General features: G+C 31.0%; 2 protein-coding genes across 2 annotated transcripts; both read right to left on the bottom strand.

Annotated features, from left to right (window-relative positions):
• Positions 1–2,773: 2,773 nt before the first annotated feature.
• Positions 2,774–12,094, bottom strand: LOC657106 (sodium/potassium/calcium exchanger 4). The gene is made up of 8 exons (XM_963586.5): positions 11,911–12,094; positions 11,409–11,553; positions 10,917–11,164; positions 6,928–7,098; positions 6,527–6,878; positions 3,381–3,584; positions 3,218–3,319; positions 2,774–3,167 (listed from the first exon to the last, which is right to left on the bottom strand). The coding sequence occupies exons 2-8, from the start codon at positions 11,467–11,469 to the stop codon at positions 2,839–2,841; spliced, it is 1,467 nt and encodes a 488-aa protein (XP_968679.1). The 5' UTR covers positions 11,470–11,553; positions 11,911–12,094; the 3' UTR covers positions 2,774–2,838.
• Positions 12,095–14,333: 2,239 nt separating this feature from the next.
• Positions 14,334–21,093, bottom strand: LOC657188 (sodium/potassium/calcium exchanger 4). The gene is made up of 9 exons (XM_963659.4): positions 20,785–21,093; positions 18,167–18,382; positions 17,932–18,119; positions 17,729–17,876; positions 15,328–15,510; positions 15,013–15,222; positions 14,865–14,966; positions 14,603–14,819; positions 14,334–14,551 (listed from the first exon to the last, which is right to left on the bottom strand). Exons 1-9 carry the CDS (start codon positions 20,915–20,917, stop codon positions 14,434–14,436), a joined length of 1,515 nt encoding a protein of 504 aa, XP_968752.1. The 5' UTR covers positions 20,918–21,093; the 3' UTR covers positions 14,334–14,433.
• Positions 21,094–23,541: the final 2,448 nt, after the last annotated feature.

Here is a 23,541-nt window from a genome sequence, read left to right as displayed (position 1 = left end):
GATAAACTAGCAAATTAGCTAATTGGAGGTGAATTACCTTTTATCACTCTTTTATAACGTGATTAGCGAGAATACTAAGAAGCGGATAGATAAAGTATGGGTTTTATTAGTTGATTATAAAGGCAACATGCGTCGGAATAGCTTTGTTTAATTAAGGCAGTTTTATTCGTTGTATGGGGGAAGTTATTGTCGAAGAAAATTAGGTAATTAAGGAAGAGGACACGTGGGGGTTACATACACGATTTTTTTTATTAAAACAAAATCATTTTAATTCCTTTGTATATTTTTTTACAAATTATTCACAATAAAATTATTTTAAAATATGTTTTAGTTTTTGTAAAGGGTGAAAATGGGAGCTTTCAGCTATTGAATTATTGGTGATGAGTATATTTAATCATAATAATTATTGATTACATGCTCTGTATTTATTTATTGTTTCAACACATTATTGTTTTTTTACACAAAGTAAAAACAAAAATCAAAGATCTGTAGTCTGTACTTAAGGACGCAAAAATAAAACTACGGCTCCACTGTCCTTCAAAAAGGAGTCTTACTGGTAATGGCTGAAATTGTTTTGATTAAGAAAAGTAAGAAAAGAGGGAGAGCAAAGTGGAAGAAATTGTTTCTGAAATCAAGAGGAGAAACACTGAAATAATAGCAGTTAAAAAAATAAACCAAAAAAATAGAAAAAGTTTAACGAAAAGAAGTCAAATGAATAAAAAGAAGAAATGTTTTGATGGAGACAAAAAAGAGGAGAAGCAAAGACAAAGAAATCAAGAAGAAAAAATTGGAAACAATAGCCGTTAAAAAAATTAACCAATAAAATTAGAAAAAGTTTAAGGAAATGATGTCAAATGAATAAAAAGAAGAAATGTTTTGATAAAAGCAAAAAAAAGGAAGAACAAAGTCCAAGAAATCAATAAGAGAAAATTGGAAAAAAATTGACGTTAAAAAAATAAACCAATAAAATTAGAACAAGTTTAAGGAAATGATACCAAATGAATAAAAAGAAGAAATGTTCTGATAGAGGCAAGAGACGAGGAAAAGCTAAGCCGAAGAAATCGTTTCAGAAATGAAGAAGAGCAAAATAAAAAAATAGCTGTTTTAAAAATAAACCAGAAAAATTAGAAAAAGTTTAAAGAAAAGAAGTCAAATGAATAAATAAATAAAGGAGAAAAATGTTGGGGAGAAACAGTAATGATTTATTTTTGCAATAAAAAAATATTAAGTAAACTGTAGTAGTTTCTTGTTGCTTTTGAATCCGTGATTTTAAACATTATTGTCGAGGTTTTTTTATTTTTTGCAAATTTAATTAGAACCAAAATTCTGGGTTAAAAAGTGAGAAATTTTAATAATAATGAACAGGAATACGCCAGAATTATCGATTTTGAGTACGAATCTATGGTTGTGTGCAAAATAATTAATACAGAAATTTGTTATAAATTTTTAGGATTTCTATCAAAAAAATTAAATTTCTGGTTTAAAAACGTTGATTTCTGATGAATTTCTTTAATAAAATGCACTGTTTTTGTTGCGGAAACAACGAGTCTATAAATTTACATAAGATTAGTAGAAAACTTTTAATTTCACAGTTAGAAAATGAAAAACTTAAGGAAATTTTTGACAAACATTTTGCAAAGCCTGCACTCATATTTTAGAATTTCTAAAGAGAAGTTGAGACCTAATAACAATTTTATTTGAGTTTTATTTGGAAGTAGGTAGAATTCAAAAACTCATTTTAACACATAATGTTTGTACAATCGGTTTAATAAAAAAACAGGACAATTACAGTAATAAACGATAAACAAATTTAATTCTTCATTTTAATTTAAGAACATAATTGTACTTTTAAAAATTAATGCTCCTTTAAGTTTAAAGTCACAATTTTCTTTATTAATTCTTCATTTAAATTATATAAAAATTTGCATATCAACGTTAACGAACGAAACGTAATTAAAAGTAGCAGTTCGTCTTCTGAAAGAGATAAAAAATAATGCATGATTGTTCACTTGAAATTCGATGTTTGAAAAGTGTTGTTATATTTGAAATTTTAAAAGACCGAGCTTTGTAGAGACTGTCGTAGTTTCATACAAATTTTTTTTTGTTGTAAAAAAAGTTTCGCGAAAATTGCAACAATAAAAGAATGTAAAAATGGAATATTTTAACCATTTTTTTAATTCTCCTTTAGTCCAGTTTTGCGGCTGTTTGGGTTTCGGAAACAGAACTTTAGAATTCCAGAATCCATAAGACAAGATCTGATCAAAAGTCTGGTTTTGAGAGCAAATTTCAGCTTAACATGCTTCAACTTTTCCAAACAAAAAATGTGGAAATTCTAAGCTCCTGCTATAGACCATCTTGAGACACTTTATTCTTAGTTTTTCGGTTTTAGTCCAGCAATACCACCATTTACACACAGCTATTATAAAACAGTAAAAATGTGTATCAGTGACTCACGAACCACTTTATACACAAACCGTCTTCCTCCAATGAATTTATTATTCCGAAATCTTAACTGTTTTAAAAATATCTGACGCAACGCGTTATCGAAATATCTCCACTGTGTCCGAGATGAAATAAGTTTTCGTATTTGTTGTTTTCCCAAATCAGTGATAAAAACCACCGCTCGAGTTATTTACGACGTCTTCATTGATCACTAACCTTGTGCGTCCACGCGTGTTAAATCGGGGATTTACCGATTTTTACGTTTCACTCCTGAACGAACCCAATTTATTACCCGTCTCGCACCTAATTATCTCCAATCAAACGCAACAAATCTTCGTATAAAAATTTATTAGAATCAACAAGTTACACTTAAAATAATTTATTTACAACGTTTTCCTAGCTAGAAGTCGGACAAGTTCCCGAATCGGAAAACACCATCTCGCCCAAAATCGCCAAAATGATACAGACCGTGTACACCGAGATGAGAATAAAACCGACTTTCCGGCACATCTGAAATTTGTTGAAGTAGAAAGTGAGGTAGAGGATGATCGCGACTGGAATCAAGGCCGAAATTGTGAATTCTAAAGACCCTGAACTGATTCGTATGAACGCCTGCTCGTCCGTCCCCATAACGATGGTCTTCAGGAACCAGGGCATTCCCAGCGAAAGCAGGATGTTCATAGTGTTGGCGCCCAGCGAATTCGACACGCCCATTGATCCCTCACCTGTAATAAATTAAAAATCGATCGTAATTCTCAAGTTCTGTTTTTCCCACCTCTCCGCGACATGATCGTGATCGAAATCGCCTCGGGAAGACAACCGCCGGCTGCCAGGAAAGTTAAACCCAACACCGCATCCGGTATTTTAAACATATTGCCTGTAATAAATAAGAGATAGGATGTAATAAAATTATTTTCGGTTCAAACGGATATAAATACCTATAATCGCGATCATCCAGGATACTATGTACGAGTTTGAGCCGATCCAGAAAATGCACAGGATGAAGGTGACGGGGAAAAGTTTCGGGTAGCGCATAGGGTCCGGGACGGTGCAGAAAAGGATGAATTTTATCGGCCAGGAGTAGTAGAAGAAGGCCTTTTTCCAGATGGAACCTTTGGGCATTCGGAACAGCGAGAAGCTTTCTGCGGGCAACCAAATTTTTAAATGCGGGGTTTTAAAGTGGTATTGATCCAAATAAAGGGCAAAAACGTGTGTGTTAATACCGCTTTATTTTTTGTTTTCCCAGTTTTTTTTCAGAAATCTATAAATCAATGTAATTTTCCCTTTCATTTCTCACTCCTTTTAGTCGAATTTGCGCAATTTTACGTAAAACGTATTGAATTAATTTCTGCAGTATGCACGTGTTTCCATCTGTTTATAAGCACATTCGTAAGTGCATGAAAGTTGAACGATAATAAACATTTGGGTGAACACGATATTTTAACTTTCAATCAAAGGTATTGTAAACGCCTGGACACTGAAATCAGTGAAAACTGCTTTTCTCACCACTCCTGAAACATTGAAACAATTTACGGAAAATTCAACACCTGCGAACACTTTTTCAAAAAAAGGAAAATTGTTTCCGACAAATTTAAATAAAAAAACATAAACTTATTACTAAATACTACAATACTTTTAAGTTCTTGTTGTATTTTTTACAAAATTAATGATTATTGATATACCCGGTGACTCAAAAGTGTTGGACAAGTTTAGAGTGGTCAGCTAAACAATAATAAAAAAACAATTTTTACTTTTAAATATTTTTTTTAATTTTAATTTTTTGCATTAGTCGTCGTAATTGTTCCTCTTTTATTTTTATTGTTAAATTTCTAGTTTGTTATTTTTTTATACTCTATTTATAAGATACAACAGGTTTAAGATTGCAAGGTCCACTATTTTCGCCAAATAAACTTAATCTGCAGTTCCAAAAATTTAACTCAAAGTTTTTTTTGAAGAGTCATATCTAGTGAAAAAAGGCTCAATTAGTTTCTTGTCACACAAACTTTTCTAACTCAAATGGATATTTTACTACTACTCAAGAAATAGTCCGAGAAATTTGAAATGTGCTCTATTTCATATCAAAAAAATTACTTTTTCTAAACATTCTATATTTAATTTTAAAATTCCGTAACCTTATTGATAATTCAAATAATTTTCTATTTAGTTCCATTTAAGGAAAAGGTTCCACAATTTCAAAAAAAAAAACAAGAAACGTTCATTTTATTATTAAAAAAGAAAAATAAACATACAATTAATAAATTAAATATAAAAAAAACATTTCACAGGATTGGTGGTTTTAAATTTTGGTAAAGATTGCAATATGTGGGAAAAATTTGTTGCATTCTAATTTATTTATTTATTTTTATTTTATTTATTATTATTCTAAACAACTGACACCAAATGTGTGGTTTTCAGTCAGAAAGTATTTCGAGAAAATTGCATTTTTATTGATTTTATTACCTTTACAATTAAAAATCAATCAATCAAATGTTCAATACTGTTAAAGTTGCGACAAATTGTTTGTAAAAAAGGCAAACTTGCTCCAAATTAGTTCTTACTCTGGGTTAATGAAACCAACTTTCCAAGGAATTTTGTGCAAAAAACTACAGAAAGGCAACTTCTTCAGACTTTAGAAAAGTTATGGAAATTAAGGGGTAATTAGAAATTTTACTTTTGTTTCCTTTTTTGAAAGTGTACAAATATTAAACTTACACTTATTGAGAAATGATTCAGTTTTCAAAGCGAAACTAAAAAAAGTCAGAATTATCATACAGTTCTTATTTCGCTTAGAGTATAGTTCTAAATTTTAAACAGCTTAATAATTTTAAAGTTTTTATTTATTTTAATTTACCTACACTATCATAAGTTATTCATACACAAGACTCCATAAAATTTATAAAAAATTATGTACCATTTTTTAATAAAAAAATAAAATGACAAATAAATGAGTTTTCTTTCAATGCTATTTTTAAATGACACAATTTTTTTTTCAATTTTATATTTAGGACATTGTTGCTAAAACCCTCAGAAAGTTACAATATTTTTTTCGTGCGGGTTAAACATATTTTTTTTTATAGAAAACTAAATACTTGAGTTTTTATCCCGTTTAAACTCGATCACAAATATTTAAAATAAGGTACAAAATGACCTGTGATTCAATTTAGACACAAAATCCAATTGTAAAGAAACTATTTTGTTTATTACTTTTCTTAAAAATTCAGTTTCAAATTTTCTTTTTTCAGACGCTCCCAGTACAGCAAGGAAAGGTTTTTGTCAGCAGTTTTTTGTTTTTAATTTTTTTATTTATATTATTTTATTTATTATTTTTTTAGTGCATGTTGTTACACTTATTTTAAAGTTTTTGTATGTATTGTTGAATTGTTGACCGCTGTTTCTGAATAAGTACCTACCTGGGTCTGAGGATGGATTCATGTAGAATTTCTGAAACAGCCTTTCAAAACAATTCACAATTTTTGCAAGCATTTTGTTGTGAATGTAGTTTTTTTTCAACTTATTCCTTGTTTTATTAATATTATTATTATTATTATTATTATTATTATTATTATTATTATTATTATTATTATTATTATAATTATTCAATATAATTTTTAGGTACACATTTGAATTACGTAAAGACCAAAAATTGTAGCTTTTAATTTTATTTTTTGTATAATATTGCAGTTAAACCAAGGAGGGTGTTTGTTTAAGACGGTTTATTAATTTCAAAATACGATTTTTCCCCAAACAGAAGACGATAGCATTATTGAAATAAAACATTCATTTAAGCAATCAAATCCGGAAGAAACAATAATTAAAAACATATCAACATTGCTAAACTTGATTCTAAAAATAATTTAAAATCACGAGACAATGACAATTATCGCTTGTACATAAACATAATGAACAATACGTGTTAATTTTACGAAATAGATAATAGATATTTACAAATTTTAATTACGTAACATTCACGTGAAAATTGTTTTGAATAGTTTACTTCTGTTGGTACTTTTTATTCTGTATTTATTTTATTTTCATTAGCTTGTGGAGCATGTCCTGTAATTCTTTCCCCGAACCCAATATTTACCTTCTTCAGTCGCCGTCTCCGCAATATTCTTCGTCTCCGTGTACTTATTAATCTGCTCCTCGGCATAGGAGCCATAGGACGAGACCACGGCAATGCTCATCCTTCTCGGCGTCGCCGCAGCCCCTTTCTCGCAATCGCTGACTTTATTGCCCCGCTTAATCAGTCGCAGCACAAAGTTCGATATCCTCACATTTTGAAACATCACCGTGAAGTAGATAAAGTAAACGAGGAACAGAACCAGCCCTTCGTACCAATAAATATACCCATCCCATGTGATGCCCACCAGCAGGAGGATCGACAAGATGTAAATGATAACATCGCGACTGATGGGCCACCAGTGAAGTTGCACCGGCTGAAAAATCACCATGAACTGGGAATTGGGCAGCGATTAGTTACAGTACAGTCGAAGCGGCCAAGCTTCCAAGGGACGCAACTCCGAGAGTATTGAAAAGGGAGGATCCGACCACGGTGCCGATGCCGATGTCCGATTCCGTGATAAAAGTGCCGATTATGTTGACGAATAGTTCGGGTGTTGAGGTGGCCACGGACATGAAGGTTGCCGCTGCCACGTCCTAAAGTATCGATGAATTATTTATGGGCGGATAAGTGGTAAATGGTTGAGTCAATTTGACAAACAAGTGTTTGTTTCGCGATAACATTACAAAGTGTGATTAAATTTTACAAGGGTCGACACAATTAAATCAAACTTTAAGCAATTAATTAATTTATGTTGGGAAATATTGATTTCCTGTTCAAATAACAATAAACTAAAAATATATTTTGGGTCACAATTTGATTGCGATCTGAATCTAATCTGATTTCTTTTTTATTAAATAAATACGTTTTCAACAATTTTGATGATGGTTTATTTAGGTAAAGTGCCTAACTATGTATGTGGAGAAATTCCTCCACTTCTAATATGATGAACTATTTCAAATATTTACCGGAGCATTCAGCTTGCAATAATAATATCAAAAGAGGTCTGCTTAGAAACAGGAGCGCCGTTTACATTATAATTGTTTCAAAGTTTTGTTCATAATCTTTTAAACATTGAACATTATTTTGTATATTTTTTTAAATTTGTACGCTGTATAGCAAAAAACCAAATTATTGTTAATCCAATTATTTAGTCAATCATAACTAAGATTTTTGTAAAATAATTCAAAAATCTTGGAGTAATTGATTGAGATTCTAATTTTGTGTTACGAGTAAAATGATTTTGATAGTCTTTGAAAAAAAATGTTATTCACAAAAATTTTTACGATCACAATTTTTGTTGTCTAGTTGACAGAAAATTCTTGGCTGTTGATCATCTTTATTATATTAGTTTTTGTGAAAAAAATCCTGATGGAGTTGGAGGAATTTAAAAATAAAATATAACAAACTAAACCTAAAATTTGTTTCTTTATTACAAATATTTTTGTTGTTCTTTGTATTTTTTCAAAGCTCTGGCTTATAATAATACAGTATTAATCAATAGTTATATCCAGAGTGCATGACAAATACACAAATATTTTTACAAGCAGTGTACGAAGTGCACGAGTAAAAATATTCCAGAATGGCATGTAATAAGAGGGATGGAGGACTAACAAAAAATTTCACAAAAAAATTAAAAAGATGTTTTTGGATGAATTACCATTAAAAAATCGAGATTATAACTGAATAAAATAACTAATGATATCTAAAAATTTATTGAAACCAAAATAAATACCAAAATTAATAATCAATTTATCGTCCTGATTTATCCAGGACCGGGTTTTTACAATTTCGTCCTGATTTATGTGCATATCCTAATTTGTTCAGATTTTAATACAAATTTTTAATTTTTTGACTTTAAATTTCTCGAACAAAAATTGCCGAAAATTTTCGATGAATTTTTGAGAAATTTCTAATGCCTAAATGCAACAAATTTCTAATATAACAAAAAACTTAATTTCTAAAGTTTCCAGATATTTTCCACCGATTTCTCCCTTTTTTACACTTTTGTTCGGCCGAGAAAAAGGCCAGATTTTTCAGGAATTTTTGACCAGGAATTATTATTATTATTATTATTATTATTATTATTATTATTATTATTATTATTAATGTCCTCATTTTCAATTTGTTGAAGAGTTGGTCACTTTGTAGTTGTGGTACTCTTTTATTCATTCGAAGACAGGAGATTGTTGCTTCAAAGTCAGCAAATAATTCGTTTATTTAATGAAATCAAATTAAAACTTTTACTTACTGAAAACGTCTCAAACTTTTTATTATTTTACTTTCAGAATTCTTAAACTGAACAAAATTTTTAATTTGCAAAACTTATTTCAAATGTTTTTTTAGGTTTTGCTGTGTAAATTTAGAATCAACAAAACATCAGTTTAAATAATACTCGTTTACTCTACAAAGATTTCTTTTTTTTTTATTCAAAGCCTTGAAAATTCTAGCTAGTTTTCTATTATTTTCATTCAAAAATTGATACATTTTGAAGTAGCTGACGTTGAATCTATTACTAAAAAACATAAATTTGATAATTAAACAAAAAATAAAATTTTCAATGTTTTCAGAAAACGAGAAAAACCATTAATTTTCTGTTGATTTCTAGACACTTTTTTGGTCGCGAATAAGGCCAGATTTTCCACGAGTTCTCGACCAGAAACCCTACAGCTAACTCAAGTTGTAATTTTTTTGGTCGGTTTTAAAAGTCAGTTAAACACAACTCTCAATAATTAAATTAAATTTTAGTGTAAAATGGATAGGTCTGAAGATAGATTTTTCTAAAAATTTAGCAAAAAAACAAAAATAAAAAAATCCAGAGGTTGATTGTGTACACAGTATTAAACTTGGTGACTTAGTAGTAATTGTGTTATTTTTTATTAGTGGAAGACAGGAGATTGTTGCTTGAAAGTCGGCAACATTATTCGTTTATTTAATCAAACGAAATTAAATGAAAACGTCTCAAACTTATTATTATTTTAATTTCAGAATTCTTACTTTAAAACAGAACGAAATATTTACTTCGGAAAACTTTTTCCAAATGTTTTTTGCGTTTCACTGCGTAAAATAAAACCAAAACACCAAGTTAAAGAATCGTTTGCACTTAAAGCTTTGTAGTTTTTTTATCCAAAGCCTTGAAAATTCAGCTAGCTTTCTATTATTTTGAACTAGCTGACGTTGAATCTATTACTAAAAAACATAAATTTGCTAATTAAACAAAAAATAAAATTTCCAAAGTCTTCAGAAAACGAGAAAAACCAATAATTTTCCATTGACTTCTAGACACTTTTTTGGTCGCGAATAAGGCCAGATTTTCCACGAGTTCTCGACCAGAAACCCTACAGCTAACTTAGGTTGTAATTTTTTTGGTCGGTTTTAAAAGTCAGTTAAACACAACTCTCAATAATTAAATTAAATTTTAGTGTAAAGTGAATAGATCTGGGGATCGATTTTCCTAAAAATTTAGCAAAAAAACAAAAATAAAAAAATCCAAAGGTTGATTGTGTAGACATTATTAAACTTGGTCACTTAGTAGTAACTGTGTTATTTTTTTATCATTGGAAGACAGGAGATTGTTGCTTAAAAGTCGGCAGCATTATTCGTTTATTTAATCAAACGAAATTAAATGAAAACGTCTCAAATGTATTATTTTAATTTCAGAATTCTTACTTTAAAACAGAACGAAATATTTACTTCGGAAAACTTTTTCCAAAGATTTTTTTGCGTTTCGCTGCGTAAAATAAAACCAAAACACCAAGTTAATGAATCGTTTGCACTTAAAGCTTTGTAGTTTTTTTATCCAAAGCCTTGAAAATTCAGCAAGTCTTCTGTTATTTTCACTCAAGAATTGAAACGTCTTGAACTAGCTGAGGTTGTTCTATTCAATTCCTTGGACAGGTGTAACTTTATCGAAACCAATCCGCTGTGCGAATTTAAATTTGTAGGTATCCAGATTTAGGCAGTTACAAAGTTATGAGTGCGTATTCCGGACTTTGAAATAAATCTAAGAAACGTGGAGTACGTGATCGTATCTAGATTTAGATAATGTTGATTTCCAGATCCATCTACTTTCCATTTACGTACGTATCTTGATTCTTCAGAAAGGTCATGAAGCATTCAACTTTTTAAATAATCTCCGATCTTTTAATATCAAAATAAAACTATAAATTTTTCTAATATCTGATAACAAATCGCGTTATCTGCTCAGATGATTTCATGATTTATGAAGTAACGAGCCGATAAAAAGAAAACTTGTTTGAATAAATTGAATCGATTAATTGTCGTGAATAAATAAACGCCTCCCGTGAGCTATTTGTTTCTAATCAGACAAAATAAACACTGTTGCAAAATTAGGCCCAACTATTCCATTCATTGTTAATCTAATCTTGACATTAACCCAAATTAAACTACTTACATGAGATAAATTAAGTGCCTCGCAGATTTTCTCCACACAGGGTAGAAAATAGTTATCGCAGATGATCGCCAGAAGAGTAAAGCAGTAGATTCCGATACAGAAGACAAGGATAATTCCGCCTTTTTCCACCTGAGTTTCGGTGAACATTGAGGGGAAATCCTCCGAAGAGCTGGCACATTGCTCAGTGCCGTTGACTGTCGGCCGTGCCAAAATTATGTACCTTCTGTGACGCTTCTTCGTCTGAGTGTCTGCAAAGGGACAATTAGCACAACTGCCGTGGTGAAAAACTTGCGATGTTCTGACAAGAATCAATAATAATTCCATCCCTGGCTCATTTATTATTTACACTCTAAGCGGACATATCTGTGTTTTCCACAAATCTGGCAAGCCGACCTTGGGCTTAGTTCTCCAAGACATTGTTTTTGCATTTTACGACTGGCAAACATCCGTGTTTCCATTTTTCGAAAAGTCGGGCTTAGGCTGTTTACTCACCGTTTGTTGCCGCAATCCCTAAGCAAAATACTAGGATTATCGCGTAGATAAAAGTCTTCATCACTCGAATTTATCGTCAGCTGCCACTGTTGCGATGAATTTTCTTCGGCGGATTGGCGAAACTGCTCATTTTTCCTGGCGCGACCTGAAAGCACATCTCAAAATCGCATTGATCCAATTAAAACCAATACAGGTCAGTGCTAGTTAAAAGTGTTTACACGGCTGTTATTATCTCTTTGATACCGTTCCATTCAATTTTCTTCGACGAAAAATCACAACAACAATCGAGATCCTTCGCATTCGCTAATCCACTTGGCGCAAACGCTCAAATTGGCCGAGCAAATAAAGGGGAAATTACGGAATGCAGTGCAATTCCGATCCAGACATGTGTCAACGAAACGAACTCGATTTATGGCAGTTGATAAGAAGCTCGGTGATAATGTGTGAGGGATTGGGCTTTGAGGGGTGGGAAGGGTTGAAGCAGCAAGGGTGAAGAACTGACCGTGAGAAGTGGAGAAGCATCTTGGGGTCCGCTCACTTGAATTTTTTATCGTGTTGTGACACTAGGAACAATTAGACTAACGTTTAAGATTATTGTTGCGATTTGATAACTGATAATTGTAAATCTCCCCACTCCGAGATCGTTCAGATAAAGGAAAGAACAAAAATTTAATCGTTTGTTTGGCCAAGAATTCCTACAGTCTGACGAATCAAAACGCAAAAATTGGAAAAAATACTCACGGACTGATGGAAATATTATAGCATATAACAGAACGATGAAACTATATTTTGCAAGGTTATTTTGTGTAATTATTGAAAATGCTATGACTAACTCTTTATCAGACAGTAATTAGAAATTCTAATAAAGTTTCCAATAAGTGGAAAAACTGCTATGCTACAAATGCTGATAGCAGGAAAAATATGTTTAGGTATTTTGTACCTACATCCATACATATTGTAAGAGTTTTCGGGACGTTTGAGTGGTTTTGGGTGGGACGTAGTCCAATATTTGCGAACAACGTGTCAATGAAAAAATGTTAATTTTTAAATAAATACATATTTTTGGTGTGTTTTGTCTAATTTATTCAAACACCTGGCCTGTTGTGAAAAATTGCGTCGCTGCTTCCAAAAAGTGGGAAGAAAATTTCAAGATTTTCAAGATTTTGTTCCATAAAAAATGAAAAATTAATTAAATTTTTCTGAAACCTCTTGTAAATTAATGAAAAGCTGTTATCTGCTTAAATAATTAAATTTATATCTACCTAAAAACTAACAAAACAAATCACTAAACATTTTAATCAATTTCTACTTAAGTGCGTCTAATTATGTTATAATCGGGGGTATAATCAAAAATTTTGTGAAAAAATATTTACTTATTCACGTTTTCAGAATTGGAATTTTTTACACGAATAAATAACGTGTTAATTAATTGTATCTTTCCGGTAATATTTAAATGTTTATACGTATTATTATATGTAATAAAGAATGTCTCAGAAATAATTAACTAAAGTAGGATGAAAACTACTCGTAGCTCTTTCATTTTTGATTACAAGTAAAATGGTCTTTGTTTTTTTTTTAATTTTTGGGTGCTGTGTTACTTAATTTTTGCATTCCATCAACGAAAACAACTTAAACAACCATAGAAATCAGTTTTTTCATCAAGTTTATCGACAAACACCATCACACAGACAATAAATTCCTTTTTTATGTTTTTCATTAACTAGTTCTGACATTTTTATTAGCTGTCTTTCTCTTTTGGCAATTTTTTTTCTTGTAGATGTTTCTCAGTGTAGTGTAGATGTTGAGATTTCTAAACGTTATGAATAAAATCCTCTAATTATTTATATTCAAAGCTACAATAATAAAAGTTTAAGGACCGGTTTATAGGAACGTCATTAATTTAATTCGCAATTAAATGCGTGATTAATTCATCACGTGACCAAATTGAATAAATGTGATTGGTCCATTCGCGTAGTTAACTTTTAACAAGGAATTAAATTTATGTGTTTTTTTTGCTTAAATATTCAAAAACCATTACTGTTTTCAGTTTGTTTTTTTCCAGCAGTGAAGACGTATATATTTGTCAAAATATTTTTTTCAAAAACTGATCAAATTGATCAATAAAAGTATTAGATGTAAAACAACAGAACGTTTAATCAAATTTACCAGGTCTTCAGAATATCTCAAAAAATTTTTTTCAAATTTTTTTTATTATTTATTTCAAAAATCAATAATAAACTTTGTCATATGTACCTACACTCAGCTATATTTAAAAAAATTGATGTTTTTTCGTTAAATGGAGTAATAAATTATTATCATTGTAACTTGTTGTGTTCTATTTTTTTTAAATAATTTTTAATATTTTTTTTACAATAATATTGGAGGAACCTGACTTGGCACTGATTTTTTTATTCTTCGTAATTTAGTTTTCCAAAATTTTTTAAATCAACTTTTGCGAAATTTTTGTAACCGACAGTTAAAATTCGAGACCTGTTGATAGAATAATTACCAAATCAAAAGCAACATTAGGGTCAATTTAAAATCGTGCAAATTTAACAATAGATTTATTACGTATTTAAACCAAAAATATTAATAATAAATTACTTACAGTGACAAACAGTACAGATGCTTAAATTTAATAATTATTGTAAGCAGTTTTTTATTTTGTTTTGAATGATAACAAACAATATGCAACTTGTATTACGGTATTTTAGTTTGTCAATTGTGCGTTATTGCAGCACTATCACTGACCTTGATACAAAATAAACGCATTTTATATTTTTTGCATTTCTCTTTATCATGCAAATTGTCCACTTTTTCACAACAATTCGGGTCAAATATTGCAATTTAAACCCAAAGCAAAAAACATTTTCTTTTTCCACAAAGACGGTTTTATTTATTGTTCGTTGGGTAAAAAAACAAACAAACTTTTCAAATATTTATTTCAAAAAAAGTAGTAAACAAAGGTAAAATATTTCATTTCTACGAATAATCAGTCGATGGCTAATACTAAAGCGCTGTTTTCTCATCGATCACATGTGGGTAAGTTCACCGGGAAGAAAGTGTTCAGTTCGATAAGGGATGCAAGCGTGAGGAACGCAATGTACATCAGAAGACAACTCAGGCCCACTTTCCAGTTCAGTCTGAAATAAATTATTACAATAATACATAATGTAAAAATTGAACGAGTTCACCTGAATTTATTAAAAGCCACACTAAGGTAAAACAGCACAAGGGTGGAAAGTAGCGAAATCGCGCTGTAGCTGAGCCCAGCCGAGTTGATTTTAATGTAGCGTTTTTTCGGCGATTTCGGGTAATACCCCGTTTTGATAAACCAAGGCAATCCGAGACATAGCAAAATATCGAAAGTATTGGACGCGATCGAACTGCTCAGCCCCATCGATCCATACCCTGAAATATTCATAAGTTTGGAGAAGTGATTGTACGTTATTTCACCTTGATTTGTGACTATTACGCTGGAAACGGCCTCAGGCACACTCATCCCTGCCGCAAGGAACGTGAGACCCATCACAGAGTCGGGAATATCCAACGTATCACCTAATAAAAATTTCAAAACTTTGTTTAACTAACAAAAAAAAATTACCAATGACTGTTATCAGCCAGGAAATTATATAAGAAGTGACCCCGATCCAAAAAATGCACATGATGAAGGTGACGACGAAAAGCCGGGGGTACTTGCGGCAATCGGGGGTGGTGAGGTACAAGAGAAAGGATATGGGCCAGGTCAGGACCCACCAGAATTGGCCTCTCCTCGACTGGTCGCTGGGCCATTCCCAGATTTTGGTCGATTCCTCTGGAATTTATAACGAAGGCGATTAAAAATTAATCAGTGACCTTCATTACGATTCAATCGAATTTTAATAAACACAAACAAATCGTAAAGTATTTATAGACGTACCCAGATCTTCGCAGTCTTTTAGAGTGAACTCGGTCTCGAGAATTTCGCTGACGCCGCTTTTCTCCTCCCCTCTGGTCAGCAAGGGAGTCGTTTCGGCGATGATCTCCACGTAGTGGCCCTTGCGACGGCATTTGCTCACTAATGAGTTTGCCAATCGCATCAAAGGACTGTTGAAAAACATTACTGGAAAATACGGTTAATGCTACAGACGGTTTAAATAAAGCAGAAAGTCTTGCTTTTTAATATTTATGGAAGTCATAACGGGTGGGCTAAAAGTATTTTTTTACAAGTATTCTCGTACCTAAGTACAAGTAAACAGTAGCATATTTCATAATTCTATATTTAAACAAATCTGTAGTTATAAATAAAGGAAGTATTGAAGGTTTTTTAAATGCTCTTCTGTTTTTATCTCGTTGCCTTGACGTTTACTGCCACCACTTATTCCACACTCAGAGTCTTCTACAAAAGAAAACGACAAGCAAAAAAAATAAATAATGATTAAGTTATAAATTAAATAAGTGATTTATTAATTCTAGCGGAATACTCTAAAAATGAAAGCTTTGCGCGGAGTAGACAAGGACAGAAAGCAAAAGAAATGAAAATAAAAAGTCGAAAAACAAAAATAGGAAGATGAAAAAAGAAAATAGGTAAAAGCAAAAAAAAACAAGAAAAAAAACAAAGACAAAAATTTCTTCTCCCTGTCAGAGAGAAATATTAAAATAGGAAAAGGATCAAGAAGAAATAAAATTAAAAGTCGAAAGTTTTTCCGTTTATTTAGAAAAAATGTGGATAATAGTTTCCCCAAAAAAAGTTATCAGAAATTGTGAAAGAAAATAGGAAGTGTCCTTAAGTTAACGAAAGCTTTATCTCTTAAGAGATAAATAAACTCGTAGTCTTGTAGTTAAACTTTAAATTAAATAACAGAAACTGATTGATTTGAAAAGAAATCAGAAAAGACAATTAAATGAGCAACAAAGAGCAGAACCGTTTTTTTGAAATAGTTTTTCTCGAAAAGAAAGTGAAATAAGATCACCTCTACTATTAAAACACGAATAGGAAGTTGAAGAAGTCAAAAAAAAAGACGAAAACAAAAAGAAAAACAAAGACAAAAATAAAATAAAAGTGGTAAAGGCCAGAAAAATCAAGACAAAGAGCAACGAATAGAAAAAAACATAGGAACATTTTATTGTATTTTATTTATTTATTTATTTATTTATTTAAAATTATTTATTTAAAAATAATTGTAGCTTTCCAAAAATTTTGAGAGCAAGTAGAACCCGTCCTACAGCTAGACTAGTAGGAGCTTTAAGTTAATAAAAGCTTCGAGACATAAAGTTTTTACTCAAAGTATTTATTTATAAAATTTCAATGAAGTAAAAGTATAAACTTGCACAACGAATCAGAAGGAGAAGATGAATTACGTCGTAAAGAAAGTTTAGGTCTAGCTTTAAATAAATAAAAAAAAAACTAATCCACGATACAAAAAGTCAAATATTTTAAAATACAAAAAGGTGAATAATTAGAGGTAAATTTATTAAATTATGAAAGATTGTTTTGACTAAAATCAACCAAAAAATTAATAATTTGAGCCGAAAATTATATTATTCGCTATTATATTTATATTTTTGGAAAATATTTGCAAAAAATTATGAAAACAAAGCAATCATGTTTCCGTTATTTGAGCGTTTATGAACGTTTTTGGGATTAATTTACTGATAGTTTTTTGGTGATATTTTGCTAAACAGACCTAGAAGGTAATTAGAAAGTTGGTCAAAAATGAAATTAATTTAACGCTCTTACTGACTTTTTTTTTGGAAACGTAAACACGTTCGTCAAAAATCGCAAAATTTAAAATAGTGTTATTTTGGAGTTTCTCATGCGTTGATGCACATTTTTAGATTTGAGAATCCAATCAGCCTTCAAAATTTTGTCAAAAATTACTCAAAAAAATCGCGCAAGTTGGTCAAAATTTAGATACCTACCTTAATTGAGCGCCATATCCGAAACTTGAAATCGCTTGGAATTTTTTTTCCGAACATTTTAATTTATTGTTCAACCAGAAACGAAAACGTTTTAAGGTATTTTGTTAATAGTAAGCCGAAAAGTTTCGAATTGTCAAAAAAAAACTCGTATGAGTGATTTCATTTTTTTCAACATTTTTTTCAGCAGGAAACAACACGATCTTTAAATATTTTCAGTATATTTCGAGGTGAATTTTGGTAACATCATTGCACCATTATTTTAATAAATATCATAAATAATAATAAATAAAAGAGAACGATTGTCAACATTTTTGTGTTTTTGTATTAATTTGAAATAAGATTTTTCTGTAATTTCGGATACTTTTAGCCCGTCCGTATTGACCTTCACTAGATGTTCCTTTTTTGCCAATGTGACTTACTCAAAATATAAATAGCATAAACTAGAATCAGTGCGAAGGCTTCGTACAAATAAATTTTCCCATCTTGGAGAAAACAAATGAGAAGAATGACCGAAATGCCATACATCATACTATCGCGACTGATCGGCCACCAGTCCAAATAAATCACCTGAAAATTCCCCGCTATTTCCCCAACTCTTTGCCTCATCTCCTGCAGAACTCACCATGTTGGCAAAAAGGCCACAACATGCAGGAACGGCCAGAACATTAAATACTGCTGAGCCCACGATGGCACCGACGCCGATATCGCCCTGAGTGACGAAGGTGCCGACGCAGTTGATGAATAACTCTGGACTAGAACTGGCCATGGCCATGAAAGTGGCTCCGGCGACGTCTTCTCGCATGTTTAAGCCTGGAATGAGGATTAGAAAGAGGGTCGCAGTTAAAGTGGGGACTCACTATCACAGAATTTTTTAATGGCAGGGACGAAATAATCGTCACAGACGACAGCTAGAAGGATGAATAAGTAGCAGGCCAGCAGGACGTGCAGGACGATCCAGCCGTTTTGCCGCTGGAGGCGGCTGAAACCGTCGGCTGGGAACTCGTTGATGGCGGCGGGGGTGCAGTTGAAGGGGGGGATGAGGCCGAGCAAGTGGCGGCCAGTCGGCACATTTTCTAAGAGCAAAAAATCTGTCTTCATATCCAGTAATTTATTAATAAAATTTTGCTAAAGTATTTCTTTGTGTTCGCTTTATTTTTAATTCCTTTCCAAAACCCATTCATTTATTATTTGTAACTATGACATCGTAAAATAATTTCTTTCTTGTCTAAAGACTGGATTTTTCAATATTCAGTATAGTACTACAATTGTTGTAGTAATATATTTTATTAAATTTATTATTCTCGGGATAAAGTTAAAAGACGTTTAAAAAGGAGTTTAACAAAATTTAATGTGACAAAATTTTTGCAAAAAAAAGTAACTTGATTAGAAACAAGATAAACCTAACAAGGTCAAAATAGTTATTTCGACTTTATTCACTTAAAATGTTTGGACAATTCTAGCTAAACTATGTCAAAAAATCGCATTGCCATCAAAAAATTTCCAAAATAAGAAAGTTTTTAGCTCAAGACCACGTAATTTTCGATGTAATTTCACAAAAAACTGATTTTATTGCTTAAATAACTTGGAAGAGATCAAAATAATAACAATTTCTAACTAATTGACAAAATTTTACAAAAAACTGACTTTCTTGTTAGTTAAGAACTAGATAGATTTATAAATTTCTCATTTTTGACCTTAACACAAATTTAACTACGCGAAAGAAGTTTGTTTCTGATGCTGAAAAAATTAAAATACTCCAAATTAAAGACAACAGCAATATAATTAGAAAATAAATGTAGAAAGTTTTATTACTTTTAATTTGATTACAGACAATCGCACATTTCAGAATTTGAAAAAAAATGCCTTGAACTAATCATTATTTCAGCCATAAAGTAAAAATGCATTTTTTGCGCCTAAAAACAATTTTACAGCATTTTTAGATTACCGTGTTATTCTCAGGAACTTTTCATCAACTTTGTCTATACTTTAGCAGTTTTCAGAATATTTTTTGAAAATTTTTAGATTTGCTCTTTCACTTCAAAAATCGGAAACTATCATTTTTAAATATTTTGAACACGAATCTGAGCAATTAAAAAAAATTAAAAAAGTCAACAAAGTTAAAAAATTTAAAGTTAAATTTGAGAGCTTTACAACCGTAACTCAAAATTTCTAAAGAAAATGCCACAATTTTTTTTTTCACTAAATGGAAGAGAATATAATTTTGTACTGATATTTAGTAGCATTTCCCACTGGCTGTCATGAAAAATAAACCAGCTGGAAAGATGGAAAGTTTTTTGGTTTTAAAAAATGTCAAAAAATAAATGATATAGGTGATGGTATTTAATGAAATCATGTAAACAAGCCTAAAGCCAGCCAATTCAAATATAATGCAATGAACTTTTGACGGATTATTGCAAAATAAGACGAGTTCCTTTTTTTGCTGAAAAACGTGGTAAACAATAATAAAAGCAACTTTTTAGCAACATTATGAAGATTTTGTCGTAAAAATAACATCATTTTCGATCTTGGTTGAAAATGTTTCGGCATATTTTAGAAGAAAATTTTCCAAAATAAGTATGTTTTTAATTCTAAAAAAGGTAATTTTCGACGTTTTTCGGCATGTGTTAACAATATTTTTTCATGTTTTTAAGAGTTTTACTAAAAATATACGATTAGGTTTTGGCAACTGAGTAAATATTTCGACGATGTTCAAAAAATTTTGTAATGTGTTAGCACTTGACCCCATTTTGGTTACAAAATAATGCTTTCGTCCTTTGAATTTTTGAAATGATAGTTAGTCGGAATTAGACGTTCTGTAGCAATTCTTATTTTTATTTATATCAATCACTTTGAAATGGTTCACTTCTTCAGTTTTTTATTTATTTGATTAGGCTTTGAGTCCTTATCGGCCGCCTGGCTATTTTTAAGTTCCTGTAACTTTCCATTAACCTTAGTAACCTCGCGATTGTTATTTTCTCCTTGACGCGGTATTTTTCCAAAGTTTTGTATCCGCCCCATTGTCAACAAACCAAAATTGTGTAACATTTCAACAAATAATTGACACTATTTTTCCACCTAGACAATATAATCGAAAGTCAACCGATTTATCGGCAATCACGTACAAATCTGGAGTGCTCGCGTCCACAAATGATAAAATTAAAATTTTATTTATTGAAAAAATATTAAAACGTCTGATAAGAATATTTTTTGAACGCTCATGGGAGGTATTTAATTGAGCGCCTTATCTTCGTGGGTCACCAGAAACAGCGCCATAAAACAGCCATAAAATTTTTGCCGCTTTCGGAACAGCAGGAGGTGGAAATTAATTTTTTAATTAAGTAATTAGACGAAGGTATTGCGAATTTGGAGCGATGGGACCCTGAAACGATAACTTTGCAAAGGTCAGCCCAATTAAGCGTCTGCTGTTATCAAAATTCTTGCAATGTTATTGCTAAAAATTCGAAAATATTTTTACCAAACTCTGAGTCTTCTTCCGTCCTGTGCTTCCGGGAAACAGCTCCCAGAACGGCGTAAGTAGCTGTCACTGAGACGATACAGATCACTTTAAGCCCTAGGGCAACTTTTCTAGTCCTAAGCAACATGCCCATATTTTTTCCAAAAAATTAATATCAAATAATCATATAACTAATGTAGTGAAGACACTGTAAATTGTACAAAATAATTTTCGCTGTGGTTGTGTTAACCTTTCGAATGGAACACTTTATTATTATTTGGAAATCACACACGACACTGATTAGATTAATTCGAAGCGATTCGATCTACGCGACAAAAGTAAGTAAACTCTCTATTAGTGTCGTGATCCAATAAATACTCGAGTATAGTCTTATCAGGCGAGATTATACCTACAAACCTATCAATAGTGGAAAAGTTATTTATTACAGAAAACAGAAATAATCTCGGAAGGCGAAGAGCACAACAAAAAAATAGTGCTCGAGATAAGGCTAAAATTGAAACGCACTTTCTTCAATTTGTTATAAATATGAAGAGATTAGCGGCGGAATCCGCGATCAGGCGAGGTCTTACTGTGTTCTTTGAACGGGAGATGAGTAATTCGACGCTCGGCGAGCTTACAAAATCGACAAACAAGTAATAATCGAGTGTAAAAGCGTGAAATTCTTTGAACTAACACCAGAAATCAGTTTGAGGCAAGTGAATGGTGTTTGTTAATTACTGGAGGAATTGTGACATCTGATCTGAAATGAAAAATGTGGAGGAAGATGTGTTTGAGTTTTTTATCGGGGCTTCTCCTTAATACAGTAAAAGTAATGTTGCAGAAGCTTTTGAAACCCTGTTTGGTTGTATTTTTTATAATCACGTTTTGCTACAAAATCAGTAGGTACCTATGTGATGACGTGATGACTATAAAGACCGGATTTTAATTAATAATTAATAATTTTTAATTGTGTGAAAGTCCTACTTTTCTCTTTGCGTAAAAATTAAAAAAGTGTGTTTTCGTCAAAAAATCAAATTATTCCAAAAACTAAGATCGACTATTTATTCACATCTAAGGCGAGATCTCTGTCTCATTTATCCCAGGAATGAGTAACTGACCAATAAAAATCACCTCCTACTTGATAATCTGGTGCACAAAAAATTGCAAGTCGATTGAAGCGTTTGTCATTGGATATGGGAGGGAGAGTGGACTCCCGACTGTAAAACGGACCAATCATAAGGCATTCACAAGTGAGCAAAAAACTGTTGTATGATTATTTTGTAAATGTCGGCCAAACCACCGAAAATTCCGCAGTTTTCTACGACAATTTTAAGTTTTCTATTACATTTGGGTTCAAAAATCGTGGATAAATTGGTGATCATTTATTTAAAAAAAAATTGATTCTAGCAATTAGTTCGTGTTTAGACTCAAAAAATTTCGCAAGTTTTCAGCAAAAACTCAATTGTTTCGCAAGATTTCCTCACAAAACACAGAAATTAGGTCAAAATTTTTTATATCTTTTAAGTTATTAATTTGGACATTTGAATTTTATGACTTATGATTTTATCTAAACTGTTTAATGATCTTAGAGAAGCACAAACAAAAAATTGGGTGTTCCATTTTATTTTTTCAAATTTTTGAAATTTTAACAAACTTCTTATTTTTTTAATGTTCTCAGGCTTCCAGTCTTTCATCTTCATAGTTTCTCAGTGTTTCAATCATACAATTTTAAGTTTATTCTAAGTATTTCAGCTTTTTTATTTCCTAATTTTTCATATTTCATATTCATGTCACAAATTTTTCAATTTTCATTACTTTTCTGTCTTATAAATTCAGTTTTTCATTTCTTAATGTTCTTAATTTGCAGTTCCATAATTTTTGTGTAATAAATAGTTCTAAGTTAAAAGTTAAACATAGTTTGTGTTATTTGTTTTTGTAACGGAATTTATTGCAATAAAAAGTATGTTTTATTTTTTCTGTAGTATGAATTAATAAAAAAAGTATCCTACATTATCAGATTTTTACCTTTTTTCACACCTAAATACAGTTTTTAACTTCCTGATAATCCTGTCTCCAGTGATGACACCATGAACTACAACACTTTTGGTCGTTTTATTTAACAAAAAAATGCTAATAAAGACGATCAAAATGACCAAACAAAATTTCCAAAACTTCAACTACAATTTTTATAAAATCCCTCAAATGAAAACAGTTTCAAATCGGCATTTAGCAACTCTAATGCTCAAAGTATACTCTCTATTTTCTCTAATGAAGAAACTGAAAGTGAATTTTTTTTGAACTCTTTCTAGTTAATCCGAAATAAACGACCCTCAAAAAAATTCAATCAACAAGATGATACTTTTTTTCCCAAATCGATAAAGTCAAGAAGAAGTTAGATGGCTTAATATTATGATTAGAAGAGCTTGAAGACCATTTTTTTGTGTTTATAAGTGTTGGTCTCAGACACAAAATCTTATCAATTTTGCAACAAACTTAATTCTGCTCACTAAAGTTTGTTTACTTTCCAAAAATTTGATCTGTACTTTATCATTTCTATGTGTTATTTCGAAACACTTTTGTTTTTTTTTTTTCAAAATGAAGTCAAAGTGTACAAGGAATTAGGAAAAAAGAAAAAAATGAAAGAACTTTAAAAAGTAATAACAGTTTAGCAAAAGAATTTGTATTTCAAAGTAGAAAAAAAAATGCACGATATAAGAGACTTCAGTAACACAGGGAACACAATTCTGTTATATTGTCTTCAGAATTTTAAAAACTTCT

The sequence above is a fragment of the Tribolium castaneum genome, chromosome 5, assembly GCF_031307605.1.
Source record: "Tribolium castaneum strain GA2 chromosome 5, icTriCast1.1, whole genome shotgun sequence".
In the NCBI taxonomy this organism is placed as follows: domain Eukaryota; kingdom Metazoa; phylum Arthropoda; class Insecta; order Coleoptera; family Tenebrionidae; genus Tribolium; species Tribolium castaneum.
The sequence above is the reverse complement of the archived record's forward strand: the minus strand, read 5'-3'. Positions and strand labels throughout refer to the sequence as shown.

What these genes read in the sequence shown, in the direction of transcription:
- LOC657188 (XM_963659.4), bottom strand. Translation starts at nt 20,917, where the DNA reads ATGGGCATGTTGCTTAGGACTAGAAAAGTTGCCCTAGGGCTTAAAGTG. An exon ending in AAAAGACTGCGAAGATCTGG is followed by an intron (nt 15,223 to 15,327) that starts GTACGTCTATAA and finishes TATAAATTCCAG; the next exon opens with AGGAATCGACCAAAATCTGG. An exon ending in CTGGCTGATAACAGTCATTG is followed by an intron (nt 14,967 to 15,012) that starts GTAATTTTTTTT and finishes AATTTTTATTAG; the next exon opens with GTGATACGTTGGATATTCCC.
- LOC657106 (XM_963586.5), bottom strand. Translation starts at nt 11,469, where the DNA reads ATGAAGACTTTTATCTACGCGATAATCCTAGTATTTTGCTTAGGGATT. An exon ending in CTGGATGATCGCGATTATAG is followed by an intron (nt 3,320 to 3,380) that starts GTATTTATATCC and finishes TATTTATTACAG; the next exon opens with GCAATATGTTTAAAATACCG. An exon ending in CACGATCATGTCGCGGAGAG is followed by an intron (nt 3,168 to 3,217) that starts GTGGGAAAAACA and finishes AATTTATTACAG; the next exon opens with GTGAGGGATCAATGGGCGTG.